A 19761-nucleotide genomic window follows, 5' to 3' on the forward strand; every position below is an offset into this window, starting at 1 on the left:
CCACTCCTGCGTCTGGGGCTTGCGAGGACTCGGCCGCGCCGGATCTGACTCTGTACGCCTCCTTCTCGGTGCTTGCTTTACCGAGATCGCGAGAGGCGGTCAGTGTGGGGGTCCCGTCTGGTCCCTTCCTGACTCCCTGCTTAGCCCGCGCCGGCCCGGTGGCCTGGCACAAGCGCCCACCTCCGGTGAAGCACACAGTACCGGGTAGAGCACTTGGCGCCTGGCTCGTCTCGGGGTTTAGGAAGCGCTGGCCATTCCCGTGGCGTGCGGTAGAGCTGGCCCGCTGCCTGCACATGGAGGGCCAGAGACGCGCCGGGCCTCTTCCGTGTTCTCCCGTGGGCACGCCTGCTCCTCACTGTGTGCAGGCAGGGGATGCAGAATGCGCTGGGATTCGGACAGAGAGGAGACTCGGAGGGAGTCTGACAGCCACACTGCTACCTGTTGATTGTCTGGCTTGAAGTCTTCGGTGCTTCAACCATTCAGTGTTGCCTGGCAACCCTAAGGTCCTAGATTTCCTACAGTGGGTTACTCAGTTCCTGCTAAATTTTGAGACCAGTAGTTGCTGGAGATGATTCGGTAGCTAAGGAGGTTCCTTGCCACTGATTGTAGATTTATATACGCAAACAGTGCTGAAGCAATGGTAGAAAGACTACGATTACAGAGAGACTAAAGAACCTGTTAATGTGTTTATCAGTGTTTCCTCTGCCTCTGTGAGTAGAATTTTTGCTTCGTATGTTCTGTATTCAGAGTCAAAGAGTTGCCTTGTAGAAGCATGGGTTTATTATTTGATTATTGAAAGTCACGTTGGATCTCACCGGCAGTGAACTTGACGTTGCTTGGCTCAGCCTGCACTCGGTGTTTTGTAGGAGTCCGCTGAATGAGGACGTGTTTGCTGCCAGAACGAAAAAGACAAACGGCGATGACAAGGACATAACAGAATTACAAGAACAAATTCACAAACTTCTGTTACAGGTAAAACGAGAGGTCTTTAAAGGGTTTTGTTTGTTTATTTTTGGATGGGGGGAGGGTGGGAAGAAGAGAGAACAGGAACTTCAGTACAAGACAAACCTGGATCGGGTGCCTCTCGGGCCCACAACCCAGCATGGCCCACAAGCCAGGCCTTGTCCTGACCAGGGATTGAACCGGTGACCTTTTGTTTTGCCAGATGACTCCCAGCCAACCGAGCCACACCAGTCAGAGAGCAAATGATTTTTAAAAACAACACAAAATTCTCACGATAGTGTTTTATTTCAGTATTCTGTCTTAGTAAAGTCGTTTCACACACATAAACTGCGAAGAGAAGTCCTTACCCTCTGCATTCCAGAGATTTTTGTCGTCTTTAATGTTTTTTAAATTAAATTTTATTAATTTTTTTTTCTGTATTAAATACACAGAACGTTTTGTAATAACTTGTTTTCAGACAGCTAAACTGAGTCACAGTGAGCAGTGAGACGGAGAAGTTACTCTGAGCGAGAGAATTCTTCTAGTATTCAAAGAACAACCGGTGTGCTCAGCCTCTGGGTTTTGGCTTGAGTGTTTTTTAGAATAATGCTCGTTTTCAAGGCGGGGGAGGGGGCTGGCCAGTCTCAGTGTCTGGTTATTACAAGGCAGAAATAGGAAAAACTACTTGTTGAAAACAGATACCAAAAACGATCTCTATTAGAGCTTCAAGCAGCACACTTGGGCAGCGGGGGCTGAAGGTGTCACGGGGTCTCGTGAAACCCCCGGGGCCCACGCGGCGCCCGTGGAGGGGCCCCCGGGAGAGCCGTGCCGTGCCGTGCGTCTCATTGGTCTGTCTGTCCTACACGCAGCCCAGAGAACAGGCTACTTGCCTATTTTGGTAAACTACATTGTGGCTTTTAACAATTTTTGTTCCAGAAATACCTTCGTAGACTAGAAAACTAGATTTTGCCCTCGGAAATGACAGAAACAAGAGGGGAATGTTGCTCATGTCCGCATTCCGGTGAAGAGCTTCCACCTTCACCCCCCTAATCTGGGATTTCAGAGATGTTAGTCTTCACTTTGTCCTGACGTAGATAAGCTCTGAGGGGCCAGTGCTTCACCCTGACCTCCACGTGGCCAGTAACCCCCCCGTCGGCCTCTGTCCCCGCAGCCAGTGCACGCGAGCGCATCCAGCGGCTACGGCAGCCTGGGGAGCAGCGGGTCCCAGGAGCAGCACGTCAGCGTGGCCTCCTCCAGCGAGTCCAGCGGGCCCTGCGGGGAGGACGCCCCGAAGGAGCCGGTGAGTGGGCAGGCGCTCGCCCTCCCCCCACCCCCGTCTCGTTACCTGGGGCTTGGCGCCGGCTCTGCAGCCCGGCACGCGGCCTCTCAGTCATGCCCCTGGCCTGAAGACCCTCCCTGGTGGCCGAGGTCCTCACCTGTCTGGTTTGGGAAACTGGAAAGAAAATACCGTCTTTGGAAAGGAAGTGATATTTGGGTTGATAGTGTGCTAAGTATTAGCACGTTGTAAAGAGATTTATTTATTTTTCATTGAATTTATTGGGTCCACACTGGTTAATAAAATTATGCAGGTTTCAGGTGTACAATTCCATAACACATCATCTGTGCACTGTATTCTGTTTTCATCACCCCAAGTCTCCTTCTGTCATCATTTGTACCCCCTTTTACCCTCCTCTGCCCCCCCCACGCCCTCTCCCTCTGGTGGTCTCCATGCTGGTATCCGTGTGTATGAGGGTCTGCGGTGTGTGTGTGTTTGTTTGCGGCTTGCTCCCTTCCCCGCCCCCCAGCCCCGCGTCCCCGCCCCGACGGCTGCTGGTCCGGGAGCAGATGCACTCCCTCAGCTGTGCCCGCACCATGCAGGGCGGGAGGGCCCTGAGTGCAGGTCAATGCCTGCTTTTCGCCGTCCGGTGTTCAGAGAGCCAGAAGTTGAGTGTATTTTGTTATGTACCTTTTAGTGTTCATTTTTACAATATTTGAAACATGTTTTCTTCTTTCCCCTAAGTTGACTTTGCAGCAGGTCTACGCCAGTGTAAACAAAATTAAAAATCTGGGTCAGCAGCTGTACATCGAGTCAAGGACAAAACCACCCAACAAGCAAGCACTGCGGACGCGCCCAGGACAGCCTGGCGGTGAGTCGGCAGGGCCCCGGGGCCCCTCGCGCGCCCCGCACCCTTCCGCACAGACGTGGGGTGTGAGCAGGTGAGCGTGAGGCTGTGAGGCCGTGCTGCCCTTGCGGGGTCACCTGCCGGGGTAGTCACAGTGACGGCAACGACGGCAGCAGCAAGGGCCGTGCTCACGACTCAGGGCACTAGAGCGTGGCTGCCTCTCCTGGCTGGGGAGGCTCAGCGGGTCGAGCACTGGCCTGCGAATCAAAGTGCTGCTGGTTCGATTCCCAGTCAGGGCACACGCCTGGGTTGTGGGCCGGGTCCCTAGCTGGGGACAACTGATTGATGTTTTTCCCACACTCTGATGTTTCTGTCCCTCTCTTTCTCCTTCCCTTCGCCCCTCTAAAAATTAAATTAAAGCTAGAGAAAACATAATTGCAGTACACTTCCCCTGAAGAACTGACATGTCTGAAGCCAGCGTGTCCCTAGGCCCCTCATGAACTATCTGTAAGCCACACGCCCACTTGGAAACACATTCCAGGTGGCAAAGTGGGGTGAAGTACTAACCCTTCCTGTCATTTCGGACAAACAGGGAACACGTACGACCTAAGATGAATGAAAAACTTGGCCTTTTTCTTTATGTACATGTTCTTTTTTTAAATACGACTTCAGCAGCACTGCATAGGAATTGGGTCAGTCGCAGTAAATGACATCCTTTCGAGAATCTAACCCGCTTGCATGACGGGGCAGAGGAGAGTTCAGCAAGGGAGACGTCCCACTTTATTAACTTGTGATTTAGCCGACTTCCCCTTCATTTTCCTCCCTGAGTGTGAGGGTGAATTTGGGGGTCGTTAACAGGTTCGGGCACCTGAGCGTGATGCGTGGTCTCTCCTGTTGTCCGTCCACATGGTAGCGGGGAAGTTTCTCTGCGTCGGCCGTGACCGCTGCCGCGCGTCGTGACCAGGTGTGACGCCCGCAGCAGAAGGGCCAGGCCCGCTCCTGGGGGCTCCCCGCGGCCGGCCGCGTGCCCTTTGGACGTAGCGAACCCGCACTGAACTGTGCTCCTCCCACCCCGGCGGGGGCCTAGCGTTCTGTGTTCCTTCCGTGGCGTGAGGGCGCCGGGCAGAAATAACTGCTTTCTCTGTCCCTTGAAAGTATTGGGTTCCCTCCCTCTCCAAGAGTTCATCTTAAATGTCTCTCTTGCTGTGTATCGTTATCCCAGGCCTTGGGATGAGAAAATTCTTTGGGCAGATTTAAAATCGAAATTTTCAAAGTGTTTTCTTTATCGCCTGGTCCAGTCAATGCTGTGTGCTCCGCCTCGGCCCAGGGCCCTGCGTCAGGGTCACAATGGTACGTCCTGACCTCTGTGTGTTCTCAGAGTAGAGATCCGTTGTCCCCTCCCGCTTTATTCAGGTTCTTAACCATCTGCCCTTGGGCGTCACAGAAAGTGCCGCCGGGCAGCAGGCCGACACGGGCTGCACTGGGCACTTCGGTGGCAACACCCAGGACGCGCACCGTGCCCGGTGCCCCCTCATGGGGCCAGGCCGGCCCCACCGTGCAGTAGCTTTATTCCTGGATAATTCTCGTCTCAAGTATTTGTTTCACTCCTTTTTTAAAAAATAATCATGGATATCTTTTTTTATCAGTGCATTCAGAACTGAGCTCATTTTTAATAGCTGCGTGGTACTTTATGGGATGAAAGTGTTTATTCTGCCCTGGCTGGCGTAGCTCAGTGGATTGAGCGCGGGCTGGGAACCAAAGTGTCCCAGGTTCGATTCCCAACCAGGGTACATGCCTGGGTTGCAGGCCATAACCCCCAGCAACCGCACATTGATGTTTCTCTCTCTCTCTCTTTCTCCTTCCCTTCCCTCTCTAAAAAATAAATAAATAAAATCTTTAAAAAAAGAAAGTATTTATTCTGAAGCACCATGACTTCACTTTGCTGAATAAGTACGTGTTCTTAAGAATAACATGTTTTTAGCCCTGGCTGGTGTGGCTCTGTGGATTGAGCGCCAGCCTGCAGACCGAAAGGTCGCTGGCTTGATCCCTGTCAGGGCACGTGCCTGGGCCGCCAGCCAGGTCCCTGGTTGGGGCTGCGAGAGAGGCAGCCGATCAGTGTCTCTCGCACACTGATGTTTCCCTCCCTCCCTTCCTTCCCTCCTTCCCCGCTCTCTAAAAATAAGTAAGAATAAAAACTTTTTTAAAAAAGAACGGCGATTGTAATTGCACATACTTCCTTTGTGTTCCAGGTGCGCAGAAGGCCTCTCCCTCCTCGCAGACGCTGAAGGACAACGGCACGAACGCGGAGCCCTGTGAGGGTTTGGGGAGGGGGCGGCACAGCCCGTCCTACCAGCAGATCAACTGCATCGACAGTGTCATCAGGTAGGAAGCACGCGTGTCGGTAACATGTTCGTTCTTCCAAAAGCGTAACATTGTGTCTGTGAAGCCTTCATGTAACTTTTTATAGCTGTTGTCTTGATTTTTCACTATGAATCCATAGATATTTATGGACTGCCTGCTTACTACATAGAGTTTATAATATACTCAGCATTTTGGGGGCTGCAAAAAACTAGAAGATACATTCCTTTTCTGAAGGAGCTACTGGATAGTTGAGAAGACAAGACCCGCGCTTTTCAAATTCTAACGTTGCCAGGTCAGTTCACGCCCACAGTACGAGCGAGGCAGCCACCCAGCGGTGCAGGCTGGGGCGGCGGGGAAGATGCCGTCAGGGAGGAGGTGCACGCTCAGCAGCACCCTTTTCCTCTCTCCTTCAATTCTCAACTTCCTGGACATCCTTGACTGTGAGAAAGCGCCTCTGCACGGCACAGCGGGCCTCCCGGGAGACCCGGCCCCGTGCACCTGCACCTGGGCGGGCGGGCGGGCGGGCGCGCAGCAGTGGCAGCAGTTCCGGCGGCAGCAGGTCCGGCAGGGGCCCCACACGGCCTTCCTGGCAGAGCAGATGGAGAGTGAGCGCGGTGGGCTGGGTCAGCCCAGCCCGGCGTCCTGCAGTTGGAGGGACCCGTTGCCCTCTGAGGAGAGGCCACAGCGAGGGAAAGGAAGAGGACACAGGCAGGCAGAGACAGCAGGAGGTGTCCGCCCGGGATTCTGGCAGAGGGTTGTCCGTGAACCTCTGGAGATGCCCACCCCCAGCCAGAGGACCCCTCTCTCAGGCCACAGGCCCACCTAACGCCCCAGCGCTGAGCACACCGGTCTCCCGTTCTGCTCTGCACTTGGTTTTTCCTTCTGGCAGCTGTTCTCAGGGGGTGTGCCCCCGGCCTTAGCAGCGGTGAGACCCACCCCAGGCTTCTTACCGTAGCACCACTTCCTGGAAAAAGGAGGAGGAGGCTCGTCATTAGCAGCCTGCTCCGCGGTTAGAAACAAAGTGGACAAGCCCTCGCCCAAAGTAGAAAGGGGGTTGCTGCTTCCAGGGCCGCGAGAGAGGCACGTTACCTCAAACACCAGGCAACAGCACGGCACGGCGGGTCGCAGAAAATAGCAATTTTCCAACAACCGTTTGCAAAGACGTGGCATATGGCTGCCTCACTGGTGACAGTGCACACTGGCTGTGGGAAGAAATGCAGCAAGCTGCAAGGAAACTCAGAAGGGTGACACAACAATCTCGGGAATGAAGCTAATGAACAGAAGAGTACTTTACCAAAAAGACTGAAATTCTAAAAAAGTACCAAATTCTGGAACCAAAGAACTCAATACGTGAGATGAAGAATGCATCAGAGCCCTGACTGGTGTGGCTCAGTGGATTGAGTGCCGGCCTGTGGACCAAGGGGTCGCTGGTTCGATTCCTGTCAGGACACATGCCTGGGTTGTGGCCAGGCCCCTGGTTGGGGGCGTGCAAGAAGCAGCTGATCCATGTGTCTCTTGCACGTTAATGTTTCTCTCCCTCTCTTTCTCCAGTCCTTCCCCTGTCTCTGAAAATAAGTAAAATCTTTAAACAAAAAGAATGCAGTTGAAATACAACATCTGACCAACAGGTCAGATGCAACAATTAACGTGGTGGAAGATAGAAATGTAGAAATGATCACGGTTGAAGAAGAGAAAAAACCAACATTTTTGAAAAGTGAACGAACCCTACAAGAACGCTCAGATACCATTCACAAGGCCAACATGAGGATAACGGGCGCTCCAGAAAGAGAGCGTTCAGTTCGGCGCTGCGTTGGTGCCAGAACCAGGTGAGGGCACCACAGGAAGAGAGCACTAGGTCCACAGTCCTGGTGGATGCGGGTACAGAAGCTGTCAGCAAAACGTTAGCAAATTAAACAGCACATTGAAAGGGTTATGCCCCATGAGCAAGTGGAATTTATCCCTGGAATGCAAGGGTTCATCCCCAGAATGTAGGAAAAGCATTTGGTAAAATATAACATCCTTTTATGATGTGAAAAAATAAAACCTTTACAGATTGCATGTAGAAGGAGCACGTCTTGACGCAGTAAAGGCCACAAACAGCAGACGCGCAGCTAGCACTATCCTCAGTGGAGGAAAAATGTTTTCTCCAAGATCAGTAACGAGGGTGCCCACTCTCACCACTCCTATTCAGTATAACACTAAAAGTCCAAAAATAAAAGGCATCCACACTGCAAAGGAAGAAGTAAAACTGTCACTGTTTGCTACGGTCTGATCTTACATCCGGGAGGCCCCAAGGAGCCCGTCAGAGAACAGGGGAGCTTCCTGGCGGCGGCGGTGCAGCGGCAGGTGCAGCGGCGGGTGCAGAGGCAGCCGAGCAGTCGGCCGCGTCCCGTGCACCGACGGCGAAGCCCCTGGAGGGAAATGACGACCGTCACCTCATTCACAGCAGCATCGAACCGTAACACACACACGGATGGATTTAACCAAGGAGGTGAAAGATCTGTGCAGTGGGAACTACAAGACTTTGCTGAAAGAAATTGAAGAAGACACCAGCAAATGTAGACATCCCGCGTCCATGGGTACGAAGAACTAACATTGTTAAAATGGCCAAGTGTGGCCCAAGCTACCTACAGGTTCAGTGCGGCCCCCATCAAAACACCAAAGGCATTCTTCCCAGGAGTGGGAGAAACAGCCCTAAAATTTGTGTGGAGTCACAAAAGACTCTGAGGCTATCCTGAGGGAAAAAAAGACAAGTCCGGGGGGCCACACGTCCAGATTTCAAGCAACACTACGAAGCTGCAGCAGTAAAGACAGTGTGCGCACAGACCTGCACATCGGTGCCCTGTGCAGATGCCGATACGGACGCGCCTGTAATGTGTTCAACTGGTATTTGACGGGGGGGCCAAGAACGCCCAGTAGGAAAAGGGTAGTTTCTTCAACATGCCATGCTGGGAAAACTGGAGAAACGCATGCAAGACCATGAAGTTCGACCCCATCCAATACCACTCAGAAAAATGAACTCGAAGTAGATCAAAAACTAAAACATAAGACCTGACACCATAAAACTCCTGGAACAAAGCATGGGGAAGAAGCTGGCTGAGGCCGTTCTTGGATTTCTAATGTGCCAGCAGCACAGACAACAACAGCAGTCCCCAAAGTGGAACTCCACCCAACGCAAAAGCTTTTTGCGCAGCAAAAGAACAAGATTTAAAAACAACCTACAGAATGGGGATTTTTGCAAACCCTATAGCAGGTAGGGGGTTAATATCCAAAAAATACAGAGGAATCAGTCAACAACAGCAACAACAAAAATCTGATTTTTAAATGGGTAGAACTGAACAGACATTTTTTCCAAAGAAGACATCAAAATGGCCGATCAGCACACGAAATGATGTTCGACATCTCTCATCTTCATGGAAATGCTGATCAGAACCACAATAACGAGCTATCACCTCACACCTTTTCAGAGTGGGTATATCGGCAGCAAGATGAGACAGTAGGTGCTGGTGAGGATGTGAGAAGGGGACCCTTACACAGTGTGGGTGGGAATGTAAGTTAGTCCAGCCACTGTGGAAATCAGTGTGGAGGCTCATCCAAGACCAAAAAGGAATCTACCGTACACTTCAGAAGCTCGACCTCGGGGTTGGACCCAGAGGAAACGGAAGCGGGGTTTTGATGAGACACGTGTGCTCCCGTGTGTAGCACAGCGGTATTCGTGATAGCCAGGCCGTGGGGACACCCCAGACACTCATCAACAGGTGGATTTTAAAAAGTGCGGTCTGCACACAGTGGAGTATTAGCCACGAGGAAGGAAGACATCGCCCACTTGGCACGGTGTGGCTGGACTTCACGGTGTGCTAATAAGCCAGACAAGTCAAACAGAGTCTTGTTCTTAGGGTAGCACATATGTGGAATCTAAAAAAGTTAAGTGTGTTTAAAAAAAAAAAAAAAACAGTAAAATGAGGGTCACCAGGGGTTGGGCATGGGGGTAAGTGTGATGGTGTTTAAGGGAAGGAACTGAGAACGAGTGGCGAAGAAGCCGCAGAGATGTGATGCACAGTAGAACGAGTACACACGGTGACACACTGCCTTGTGTGAGGGGGTCCGTCTCTGCGTCTGCAGTCGTGGTACCGTGTATCCGTGTGTCAGCGTGCTGCACACCTTAAACCGACACAGTGTTACATGTCAGAGGTATTCCTTTTTTTTTTAATAGTTTATTTTTTTGAGAAGGAAAAGAGGGAGAAAGAGAGAGAGAATCATCAATGTGCGGTTGCTGGGGGTCATGGCCTGCAACCCAGGCATGTGCCGTGACTGGGAATCGAACCTGCGACACTGTGGTTCACAGCCCGTGCTCAATCCACTGAGCTATGCCATCCAGGGCTCCTTTTTTTTTTTTTTTTTTTAAGAGGAAGTACAGTCTATCCCAAACCAAAGTGGCGTTAAGAAAAACAGACAGGTTGATGACAAAGTCAGGGCCAGGTGAGACTGCCTGACCGCAGTGCGTTGTCGCAGGTACCTGAGGAGCTACAACATCCCGGCCCTGAAGAGGAAGTGCATATCCTGCACGAACACCACGTCGTCCTCGGAGGAAGACAGACAGCAGCACAGGGCAGACGACGCCCAGGCTTTGCAAGGTAGCAGGCGTGCCTCTCGTCGCGAGAGGAGGAGAATTAGGACAGAGCCCCCCATTTCTCTCGGTTTCCCTCTCATTCTGTGGCATTAATTCTTGCACTGTAGTTCGGCCGATCCCAGTTCCGAGCCCTCGTTCTGGTCCGTAGGTTGTCATTGGTCAGTTGCCACTGCCTGCATCTTTCAGACGCGTTTTAGCAAGGGAGTTACTCTCTTCACTGTGTGTGGTTCTGTCCCCAGCCGTTTCCCAGCTCCCGGCCGCAGCTCCGCCGGAAGCACCTGCTCATGGACGGCCCGCCGACGCCGAGGGGCGCGCCCCAGGGAGCCTGCCCGCCGCGGCGCTGAGCCTGGGCTCCGGCATCAGCCAGTGCAGCTACAGCAGCACCATGGTCCACGTGCCCCCGCCGGAGCCAGGTACCGCACCGCCCGTGGGCCTCACACAGCCTGCACGCTGGACGCGCCGCTGTGGGGAGATGAAAGTCGTTCAGACCATCGGCTGAGCAGTGACTTCCACATTACAAACACTTTCTCTCTAATTCAGTTGGAGTACTTTGGGAGGCGTGTTGTTATGTTGGTTGCATATACACACATATTTTAGACTCTGTTTCTTAGTTATGTCATTTGTCAGTCAAATCAGCTGACACATGGGAAGCACTCGGAACCCTGCCCGCAGCGGCGAGCCCTCGGCCAGTGTCGCCGCAGCCCATGCGGGCAGGCCGCCGGACGGCTGACCCTGAGAGAGGGCGTCCGCTTCGCACTTCGTGGTTGGGCCCAGATGTGCCGTGTGTGTCTGTGTGTTTCTGCAGACACACACACACACACACACACACACACACACACACACACACACAGATTTTTGTGTTGGACCACTCTGTGCATTTAACAATATAATGACATGGTAAATAACTCAGACACTTCCTTTTTATTCCTCTTTACCGCCTCCTATTCTTTTGACTTATTACCCATCACAATTTGGTGGGTGAGGAAAAACACGGACAGATGCGTTACATCAGGTTCTCAGATTAGCTCTGCTTCACCTTTGCGTTCCACGGTTTGTCCGTCAGCATGTGCTGGGCTGTCACCCTGTCCCTCTCCCTGTCCGTGGTCCTCGCAGAAGCCGCCCTTCTGTGGCCCGCACAGCGCCCCCTTGAGGGGGAGTGCAGCGCTGACGGGCTGCAGGCTGGTGGGCAGAGAGGCCAGGGACAAGCCGCTGTGAGATCGGGTGGTGTTGCTGATGAGCCAGAGGGAGCCTGTTGAGTTTTGAACCACATGAATATATTACAGATTAAGAAATAAATTCAACGATAAAAAGGAACATTTTGAAAAGTTTAGGGAGATAGGAAAATATTTACAATAAAAGCAAGATTTAAATGGATACATGAATTCAGGAACTACAGTTCTATAAAATGAATAGACAGGTGCACAAAGAATATAAAGATAGGTGGGAAAGTTACCTAGAACGTGTGCGCTAGGTTGAGGAAGTGTTTTGTTGTAATAACTTCATAAAACTTACTGAAGGGTTGCTAAGTTGGTAAAACTGAAGAAGTGCAAACAGTCGTTAGCAACTGCAGTTAAATCTTTCTTCTTCCGCCCCAGCAGAATCGACCCCAGCCGAGGAAGCCGGCGCCGCCTGTGAGCCCGGGGCGCCCCCCACACCGGCGCCCCCGCTGACCGCAGAAGACTTCAGGCGCGTGGGGCTCACGAAGGCTGTCCTGTCGGCCCACACGCAGAAGGAGGAGCAGAACTACGTGGACAGGTTCCGGGAGAAGATCCTGTCGTCCCCCTACAGCTCCTATCTCCAGCAGGAAAGCAGAGGCAAGGCTAAAGATTCCTACGTTCAAGGTAATTACGTCTTTGAACTGCATCCCGTTCCTGCCTGTGGCCGTCAGGTTTATAAGTCGCCTGTCAGTGCCAGGAGGTGGGGGCTGTGCAACTGATGAGGAACGGACGGAGAGATGCTGGCATCAGTTTTTTATTTTATTTTATTTTGTTTTATTTTAAAGATTTTGTTTGTTTATTTTTAGGCAGGGGGAAGGGAAGGAGAAAGAAGGGGACAGCAGTGTCCATATGCGGTTGCCTCTCACACGCCCCCTGCTGGGGGCCTGGCCCGCAACCCAGGCCTGTGCCCTGACTGGGGATTGAACCGGCGACCCTTTGGTCTGCAGGCCAGCACTCAATCCACTGAGCCTCACCGGCCAGGGCGTCGATTTATTTTTAGGGAGTTTGTTGGTCTCCCCGGAGCTGCTCGCAGTCCCTGAGCAGACAGTTGGTGGTGTAATCTCCCGGTCACCCCCACCCCTGCCCTCCCAAGGCAGCCTCCCTCCTCCATGGTGGTTAGGCCTCCACCGTGTGCCTCCGCTCTGTCCCCCCAGGAGACCCAGCCTCCAGGCAGGCCCGGCCGGCCGGCTGCAAGAAGGGCAAGCACAGGCGTAAGAAGCTGCGAGAGCCGCTCGACGGCCAGTGCTCTAAGGACGCCTGCTGTGCCCCCGTCAGGGCGGACGCCCAGAACCCGCAGCCCTGGTGCTCGGCCCCCGCCTCTGCCCTCCACACGCCTGGCCTGTCGCTCCCGGCTGCGGTGGCAGCCCCCGGCCAGGCCCCGTACCTCATCCCGGCATTCCCCCTGCCCGCCGTGACCTCACTGGGAAGAGAGCACGCAGCCTCCGTGACGGCGCTGGACTCTCTGCCCAGGCTGCCGTTCCCAGCTGTCCCGTTGCCTTACGTGACCCTTTTCCTGCCTGACCCCGTGGCCTGTCATCTGCTGGCACCAGCCTTCTCTCCGTGTCCACTCCCGGGAGCGGCGGGCCCTTCTGAACCCCCACCTTCGGTGTCGGCGGCGGCGCCACACGCAGCAGCACCACCTCCGGTCGCTGACCCGAGGGCCGGGCAGCCCTGGGACAGCCAGAGCGACGAGCCCCCGTTTCCCAGCTCCAGGGGCAGCTCGCCGCTGCAGCTGGACCTGCTGCAGGAGGACCCGCCCGGGTCCTGCGCGTCTGCGGAGCAGGTGAGGGGGCGTGGTGCCCAGAGCGGAGGGGGAGGGGCGTGCTGTCGGCCCGCGACTGCGGAAACCACGGAAATCGAGGAGGTTCTCACGCTGGGCTCTGCGCAGGCCTGCGAGCAGGACAGTCCCCACGCCAGCCGCCGTGGCCCCACGGGAACGGCCCCAGGCCCTCCCAGCTCCGGTCTGAGGTCCAGGAGGAGAGAGCGGCCGGGTCGGTTTCTCAGATGCTGCTGTGTGTGGTTCTCCCAGAGCGCGCCCCCGTTTTCTGTGTGGTCTGAGTTTCATCCTCCTCCCAACTTTGACATCCACGCATCGCGCTTACCGCGTTCATTGTCTGTAAAATGCGTTTCCTTACCTGCGACTGAGGGCGTGGCCTGGTGAGGCAGGAGTGAGCCGTAGCGACAGGACAGGAATCCAGCCGTCTCCCTTTCTGGGGCCCGGCTGCGGGGCCGCGGTTGTGCGGAGGGGCAGGAGACGGCGGTTTGTCAGTGCTCGTCGGTGAGGGAGGCAGGTTGTAGTTCCACGTTTGTACGTGTCGTTTCCAAAAACGGGCAATTGTTTTGGTCAGCTTTTGTTGTTTTTTTTTTTTAATTGCTCAAGTATAGTTTTCTGCCTTTTACTCCCATCCCAGTCCACACCCCTGCCCCGGTCCTCCCCACCTCCCTCCCACTTCTACCCCCTGGTCAGTTTTTTTTAACTTTTCATCCTATTACCTAAAAAGGCATTCTCTGGTTTCCTGGTTACATTTTGGAACAGGATCCAAGACGAGTGTGAACACTTACCCAGAGTTACTCTCAGTCTTCCCTTCGGGGTATAATTGCCCTTCTTTTTTTTTTTAAACACATCCAAATGAAGAAAATATGTGTAATTCCGAAAGCCTGCCATTAGTGCGCTTGCCAGAAACCAGAGGCCGGGCAGCGTGTCCCAGGGAGCAGATCCTGGGCCGCGGAGGAGACGTGGGTTCAGATCCCAGCCCTGCCACTTGGCAGCGGACGGGTCAGCGTAGGCAGGTTGTGGAACCTGTCTTTGCCTCTGTTTCCCTGCTTGAAAAAGGGAAAGACTAACACTTCACAGCTTGTTCTGAGGATTAAACGCACTAGTCTTTGTGGAGGGCATCCCCCACCCCCCAGCAGTGTGAGTTCCGGGGCATAGGACCTCACAACCTGGTTTGCGGTTGTGTTCCTAGGGGGGGACACTGCTTAGAACACACGGATCGTTCGGTGCATCCGTTCCGAACGACCGAGCATCGGTGCGCACTGCTGTGGGGCCTGCAGCACGCAGTGAGTGCCCATGAAAACAGGGTCCTGAACTCCGTGTGCGGAGGAACTTGGGCCACATTCTTGGGGACAGGCTGACACTGTCGAGCACCTCAGTTTTACAGGCATTCTGTGTGTGAAGTGCAAGCTCTGTCTGTTACTCTGTAACTTGGTACCATTTTTTCTCGTGTTCTTTCTTTCTGGCAGTGCGTCACAGACCACGGTGGCAGGGGGAGCCACCCTTTTACCGCGGACGCCCTGCCCCTTCCCCGGGAGTCCGGACCCGGCTCTGCGGCGTCAGGTAGGGGTCCGAACGACACCGTCCTCAGGCCCTGCTGCCCGGGGTCGCCGTGAGGATGGCCTGCCTCGTCTCCACACCGATGGTTTCCCTTTTCCTCCTTGTTTTCTCACGAGCTTTATTGGGTTTGTTTGTTTATTACAGCGAGAGGCACCACATTCAGGCGTGTAAAACAAGATCTCTGAGAAACGAATGTGCTAGGGCCCCCACCACGGCAGTCGCTAGGTGGGGGGGCGCCTCCCTCCCCGGGGCGCTCTCCCGGGACCGTGGGGTCGGCCCCTGCCCTGGCTCTCCTCCCGGGACGGGGGTGTGGGTGTTTCTGCGGCGCACGGCATGCAGTCCCCCAGCACCCGGCCTTCTGTGTCGGGACCCTCAGGGCCCACAGTGCCGCTGAGCTCCGCCCTGACTGCCCGTCGGGGCCTGCTCCTTTCCCCGCCGAGCACAGGGACACCGTGTGGCTGGCCGCCCACCGGGTGGTGCACATCGGGTCTCCAGTGTGGCCTCTCAGTGCTGCGATGAACATGTTAGTCTGAGTCGTTTTGTGGACACGGGTTTTCTGTTCTCTGGGGCGAATGCCCCAGGAGGAAGTGGCTGGGTCGTGTGTACGGCTAACTTAACAAGACGCTGCCAGCCGTTTCCAACGCGGCCAGACCGTTCTGGTTCTGCATGCCTGTCAGCAGCGAGGGAGCGCTCCCGCTGCGGCACGCCCGACGCCGGGGACGCCCGTGGTCGTCTAAGCTCACCCATTCCCTCGGGGCGTGTGGTGACACCCCACGGTTTCCCCTTGCATCTCCCTGGTGACCAGCGGCATTGAGTGTCTCACGGCGTCCTTCTTGTCGTCGTGTGCGTTCTGGTCTTTCGCCCGTTTAGGGGAGTTAGTTTCCTCCTGGGTGGTAAGAGTTCGGTACGTATCCTGGACGTAAGTCCTCTGTCAAGTATTTGTTTTTGCAAAAATTCTCTCCCTGTGTGTGGCTTGCCTTTTCATTATCTTTTATTTTTAGTCTCATTTTAAAGACCAAAGTGTTTTTTAGTGTTCATGAAACCTAGCGGGTCAGTTTTTCTCCTGTGTGCCCCTCTGAGAAGCCTCCGTCTTCCCGGACGTCACCGGGATGGCCTCCGCCTGGGACGTTGCACAGCGCTGGCCGGCCGTCAGGGTTAGGGCTGGGGTCCGTTCTCGGTGACTTCTGCAGGCGGTGCGCAGTGGGGGGTAACCAGCCGGTTGCTCCTGCCCCCTCCGAGTCACCACGGCCCCGCTCCGTTCACCCTCACGGCCAGCGGCAGGGCAACCCCCACTCTTCCGACACAGCTTTCAGACAAGTCTCCAACGCCGGTGGCTCCAGTTCTCCAGCTTTATTCTTCTGTTTTGGCCTCGTTTTGAAGATCAAAGTGTTTTTTATGTTAATGAAACTTTGAAAATTTTAGGTCTTTTGTCCGTATAAATTGTAGAATCAGGTTCTTGGTTTCTACAAAACAAACAAAAAAGACCCCCTGCTGGACTCGATGAGCGTTGTGCTGAGTCTGCCGGCTGGCGGTTTCGGGGGAATCACCGCCCTGCGGGTGTGGAGTCTGATCCTCCTGGCGATGCGTTTCTGATTCACGTGGGTCTTTCGTTTTTGTCGGCAGCGTTTGCAGTTTCCTGTGTGCAGGCCTCACACACACACGTTTTACTGGAGGTGCCCCTGAGAGTGTCGTGTGTTTGATGCGATCCTGAATGACAGAGACCTGTAGCAGGAGTGTTCCAGGCTTTCTGGTGCCCCTTCTGGGGACGGGGGATTTCCCGTAGAATGGGTCCCGTGTGCCGTCCTCGTGACGGTGGCTTTGTGGGTGTGGGTGACCCAGAGCCGAATGGCGAGGGCTCCACCCGGGTCTGCAGGTGGACGCGTGGACGGGCCAGTGGGAAAGGGGAGCTGAGGCACTGGCGATTTGGGGGGGGGCGGGAAGCCGAGATGGAGCCGTTCTGGGGGTGCTGTGAGAGGGCGGAGCTCAGGGGGCCGAGGAAGCAGCCTGGGGCCGATCCAGGAACCGCAGGTGGAGGCTGCCCGGCTGACGGCCGCGCTGGGAGGTGACGAGGGTCAGGTCGCGGCTGTGGTCCCTGAGGAACGGGCCAGCCTGGCACGCCAGTCCCCGACGGGCCTTTCCTGATTCATCTCGGTGGTGGCTCTTGACAGGGGCCAGCGAGAGCAGCGTGTGCCTCGGGAGCAGTGACCGTTCCTCCGACGTCACCCGGGAGGGGCAGCAGTCCCAGGACGTGCGGGCAGACGCAGCGTTCCCCTGCTCAGGGGACGAGTCCCTCTGGAGGATGATCAAGGGGACCCCCGAGGGCGTCCTCATGACGTACCAGCTGCCTGAGAGGTAGGGGGGCCTTCAGAGACCCACTTGGGTGGGGGCTTCCAGTGGTCTCTTAGATGTCTCTTAACACAAAGTGAGTTTTGAATGTTCTCGTACATGCTCTGGGGGAACTGTACTTTCGGATTCACTCACTTGAAGTCCAACGACGAGTGACTTCTCAGGGCAGTGGCCAGGGCGGGGGCGCCGCACGCACGTGGGTGCAGGAGGCGCGAGGACGCGGAGGAGGACGGCGCCTTCCCAGGCGGCACCTCGGGGCGGGCTCCTCCTCCTGGGCTCCGGGTCTCCTTCCCCCCGGGGGGCGGGGGGTGCTGCAGGGGAGAGCCCGCGGCCCCCTGCACGCTCCGGGCGGTGCTCTCCGCAGACAGCTCCGGCTGCACCAGCGGCACGGGGAGACGACGCGGCTGCTTCTGACGTGTGTGCTGACGGGGTGCAGAGCACGTCCCAGACCAAGAAGAACGGCCATCCGTCCGTAGGGGGACCTTGTTCGGGACTGTGTGTCCGTCTGGTTTCAGGGTCGCAGAGGTCGTGCTGAGAGAAGACCTGGAGAAGCTGGAGGGCATGAGGCAGCGGCAGCCGCAGTTCTCCCCCGGACAGAGGGAGGAGCTGGCCCGGGTGCACTCCTGGATCCGGAGCCAGACCCTCCCTCAGGAGATGGACACCCAGGTGAGCATGCTGCGCTAGCTGGCACCGGTCGGGCCCCTGGGGCCGGGCAGGGCCCTGGGCCCTGAACATGCACGGCGTGGCCCCACTGAAAAGTTCAGTCCGCACAGCCCCTGCCGTGCCGGGTGCTGCCTCCCCGGCTTCCCCGGTGAACACGAAGCGAGGAGCGGAGATGCTAGAGACTTTGCGTGAGGTCGCACAGGTCGCCGGCTCTCAGTGCCGGTCTTTCGGACTACAGGCGTGTTTTGGCCCCGCCTCTGGGAGTATCCGGGGCCGCAAGGGGCAAAGACACCTGCTCTGAGACGAGACGGGCCGGGGCGGGGGTGGTGCAGGAGGTTCGCATCTCAGGTCCGCATGCGTGACTGAAGAGAGTTCAAACTCGGACGAACACTTCACACCAGGGTAGCATCCGCACGGAGCGGGGGTTCCCCAGGGGCCGGGCGGGCCTCCCGCCCCTGAGAGGGCTTCACAGGGAGCCCAGGTGCAAGCAGCCCGTCCAGGGAGGGTCCCCTTTGCTGGCGGGCCCGGGTCGGTCTGCGGTGATGGCTGTGACAGTGATGGGAGGGGATGAGTGAAGTTAAAAGAAGCAGACAGAAAGGCAGGCATCCAAAAAAGGCGTGTGAGACCCGTGGGCTAAACAGGGCACGGGAATGCATGCGTGCCTGTCGCTTGAGGATGGCTGGACACGGTCTCTCCGGAGCGCAGGAGCTGGGCTGGTCGCTCCGCGTCTCTGTTTTAAACACTGTCTTTCTGGTGTTTGAGTAGGGGGGTACAGGAAGAAGGAACCCCAAACAACGTAAAGCAAGAGCTTTTAAGAAGGTGCCGTTGTTTGCCTTTAATAACACGGGACGGGCCGTAATGGAGGTTCTCAGACCGGAGTCGGTGGGGGACTAGGGCGTGGTTGGTTTGGCCAGCGTTTTACTGACTCTGAACCTTTGTGGGTGGCGTCGCCTTGAGTAACCTGCCTGCTTTCGTTCTCTCTCGGAGGGCTGTGTCACCTGCAAAAGCGGAGATTTGGTCGCTGGTGCTGTAGGACCCCGTGGGGAGGACCCAGCAGAAGACAGCAGTTGAGTGGCCGTGGGGGGGCCGGCGGTGCCGCCTCCGCGGGACCTGCAGGCGCGGGGCCTCTCCGCGCCCCCCCGTCCGCCCGCCCGCGCTCGGCTCACAAACAGCCGGGCCTCACCGTCGACTGTTAAGGTCTTTCCCTCCTGACTTTTTCATAGACGCCCTTTTTCCGAAGCAGACTTTGTACATAGTCTTTTCTTTTTCCCTGTTCCTGATGTATTAAAGCTGTCAGTAGGCTTTTTTCCTAGTTTAGCCGTCTTCTAAAGAGATTGGATGGACTTGAAGAAGGTACGTGTACAGCAAAACCTTGTTTCACCTGCCACCCAAAATGCACTCTCATGAGAAAAAGAGCCGAAAAGAGCCCCAGCCAGCCCTCAGCCCCCGATCGTGCTCCGCTGTCACATAAGTCACCTCCCTGTCGGGGAAGGTGAGGGCGTCCGTCCCGCCTGGGGCCACACGCTGCTCCTCACGGCCCCGTGAATCTGTGCGGCGTCTGCGCGGGCCGCCCGCCCTCCGTCGTCGGCCCCAGACGCCCCGGTTTCCTCACAGCACGCACGCCACTCGGCGTCACCCGCGTTAGAGCGTGCAGCCCGCTGGTGCCGGGGCCCCGCTCCGAGGGGGCAGCGCGGCCTCTGTCTCGCAGAGAGAGGCCTTTCCCCTGGGCGCTCCACCTTCCGCGGGAACCTGGAGTCTCGTCCTAAAAATCGGTCCACTGACAACGAACTTACCCCCTGGGGAGTCGAAGTTAGCTTTTGCATGTGTCATCTTAAAGCAAAAGAGCTTCTAATTTAACCAGCGACATTTCCCTTTTTAATGTGTGTGTTTTTAAAATGATTATAAAAAGTTTGGTAAAAATTAATACTGGTTTTTTATGTGTCTGTTTAAATGCGTTTAAACCAAAATTAATAGTTAACTGTTTCTTTTCAACCAATGTACACCGAGAAGGTCTCCACCCTGCCCGCGGCCTGACTGGCACCGCCTTGGTTTGCCCTTAGGCCGGTAAGTGTCCGGCGGGGCCGCACAGTGAGAAGGGGTCCGCGGGGGCCCGGCCATCCAGGGCCGGCGGGGGTAGGCGCGGAA

At 55.7% G+C, this 19761-nt stretch overlaps 1 protein-coding gene across 4 annotated transcripts in view; it reads left to right on the forward strand.

The window, feature by feature from the left end:
• Positions 1 to 19761, forward strand: part of PER3 (period circadian regulator 3) — a 40891-nt gene that overhangs the window by 19714 nt on the left and 1416 nt on the right. For 2 of the 4 annotated variants that reach the window (XM_045859349.1, XM_045859352.1), the window contains 12 exons: positions 867 to 972; positions 2114 to 2242; positions 2963 to 3089; positions 5315 to 5447; positions 9939 to 10060; positions 10296 to 10469; positions 11652 to 11897; positions 12428 to 13056; positions 14517 to 14610; positions 16776 to 16959; positions 17469 to 17619; positions 18604 to 19680. In XM_045859349.1, coding sequence (XP_045715305.1) covers positions 867 to 972; positions 2114 to 2242; positions 2963 to 3089; positions 5315 to 5447; positions 9939 to 10060; positions 10296 to 10469; positions 11652 to 11897; positions 12428 to 13056; positions 14517 to 14610; positions 16776 to 16959; positions 17469 to 17619; positions 18604 to 18687 — 2179 coding nt within the window. In that variant the 3' untranslated portion in view covers positions 18688 to 19680. The remainder of the gene's footprint in view (positions 1 to 866; positions 973 to 2113; positions 2243 to 2962; positions 3090 to 5314; positions 5448 to 9938; positions 10061 to 10295; positions 10470 to 11651; positions 11898 to 12427; positions 13057 to 14516; positions 14611 to 16775; positions 16960 to 17468; positions 17620 to 18603; positions 19681 to 19761) is intronic. The other 2 variants (XM_045859350.1, XM_045859351.1) reach the window with 2 other exon arrangements.

This window comes from Phyllostomus hastatus, unplaced genomic scaffold (assembly GCF_019186645.2).
Source record: "Phyllostomus hastatus isolate PE091 unplaced genomic scaffold, TTU_PhHast_1.1 phas_scaffold_182, whole genome shotgun sequence".
Lineage (NCBI taxonomy): Eukaryota > Metazoa > Chordata > Mammalia > Chiroptera > Phyllostomidae > Phyllostomus > Phyllostomus hastatus.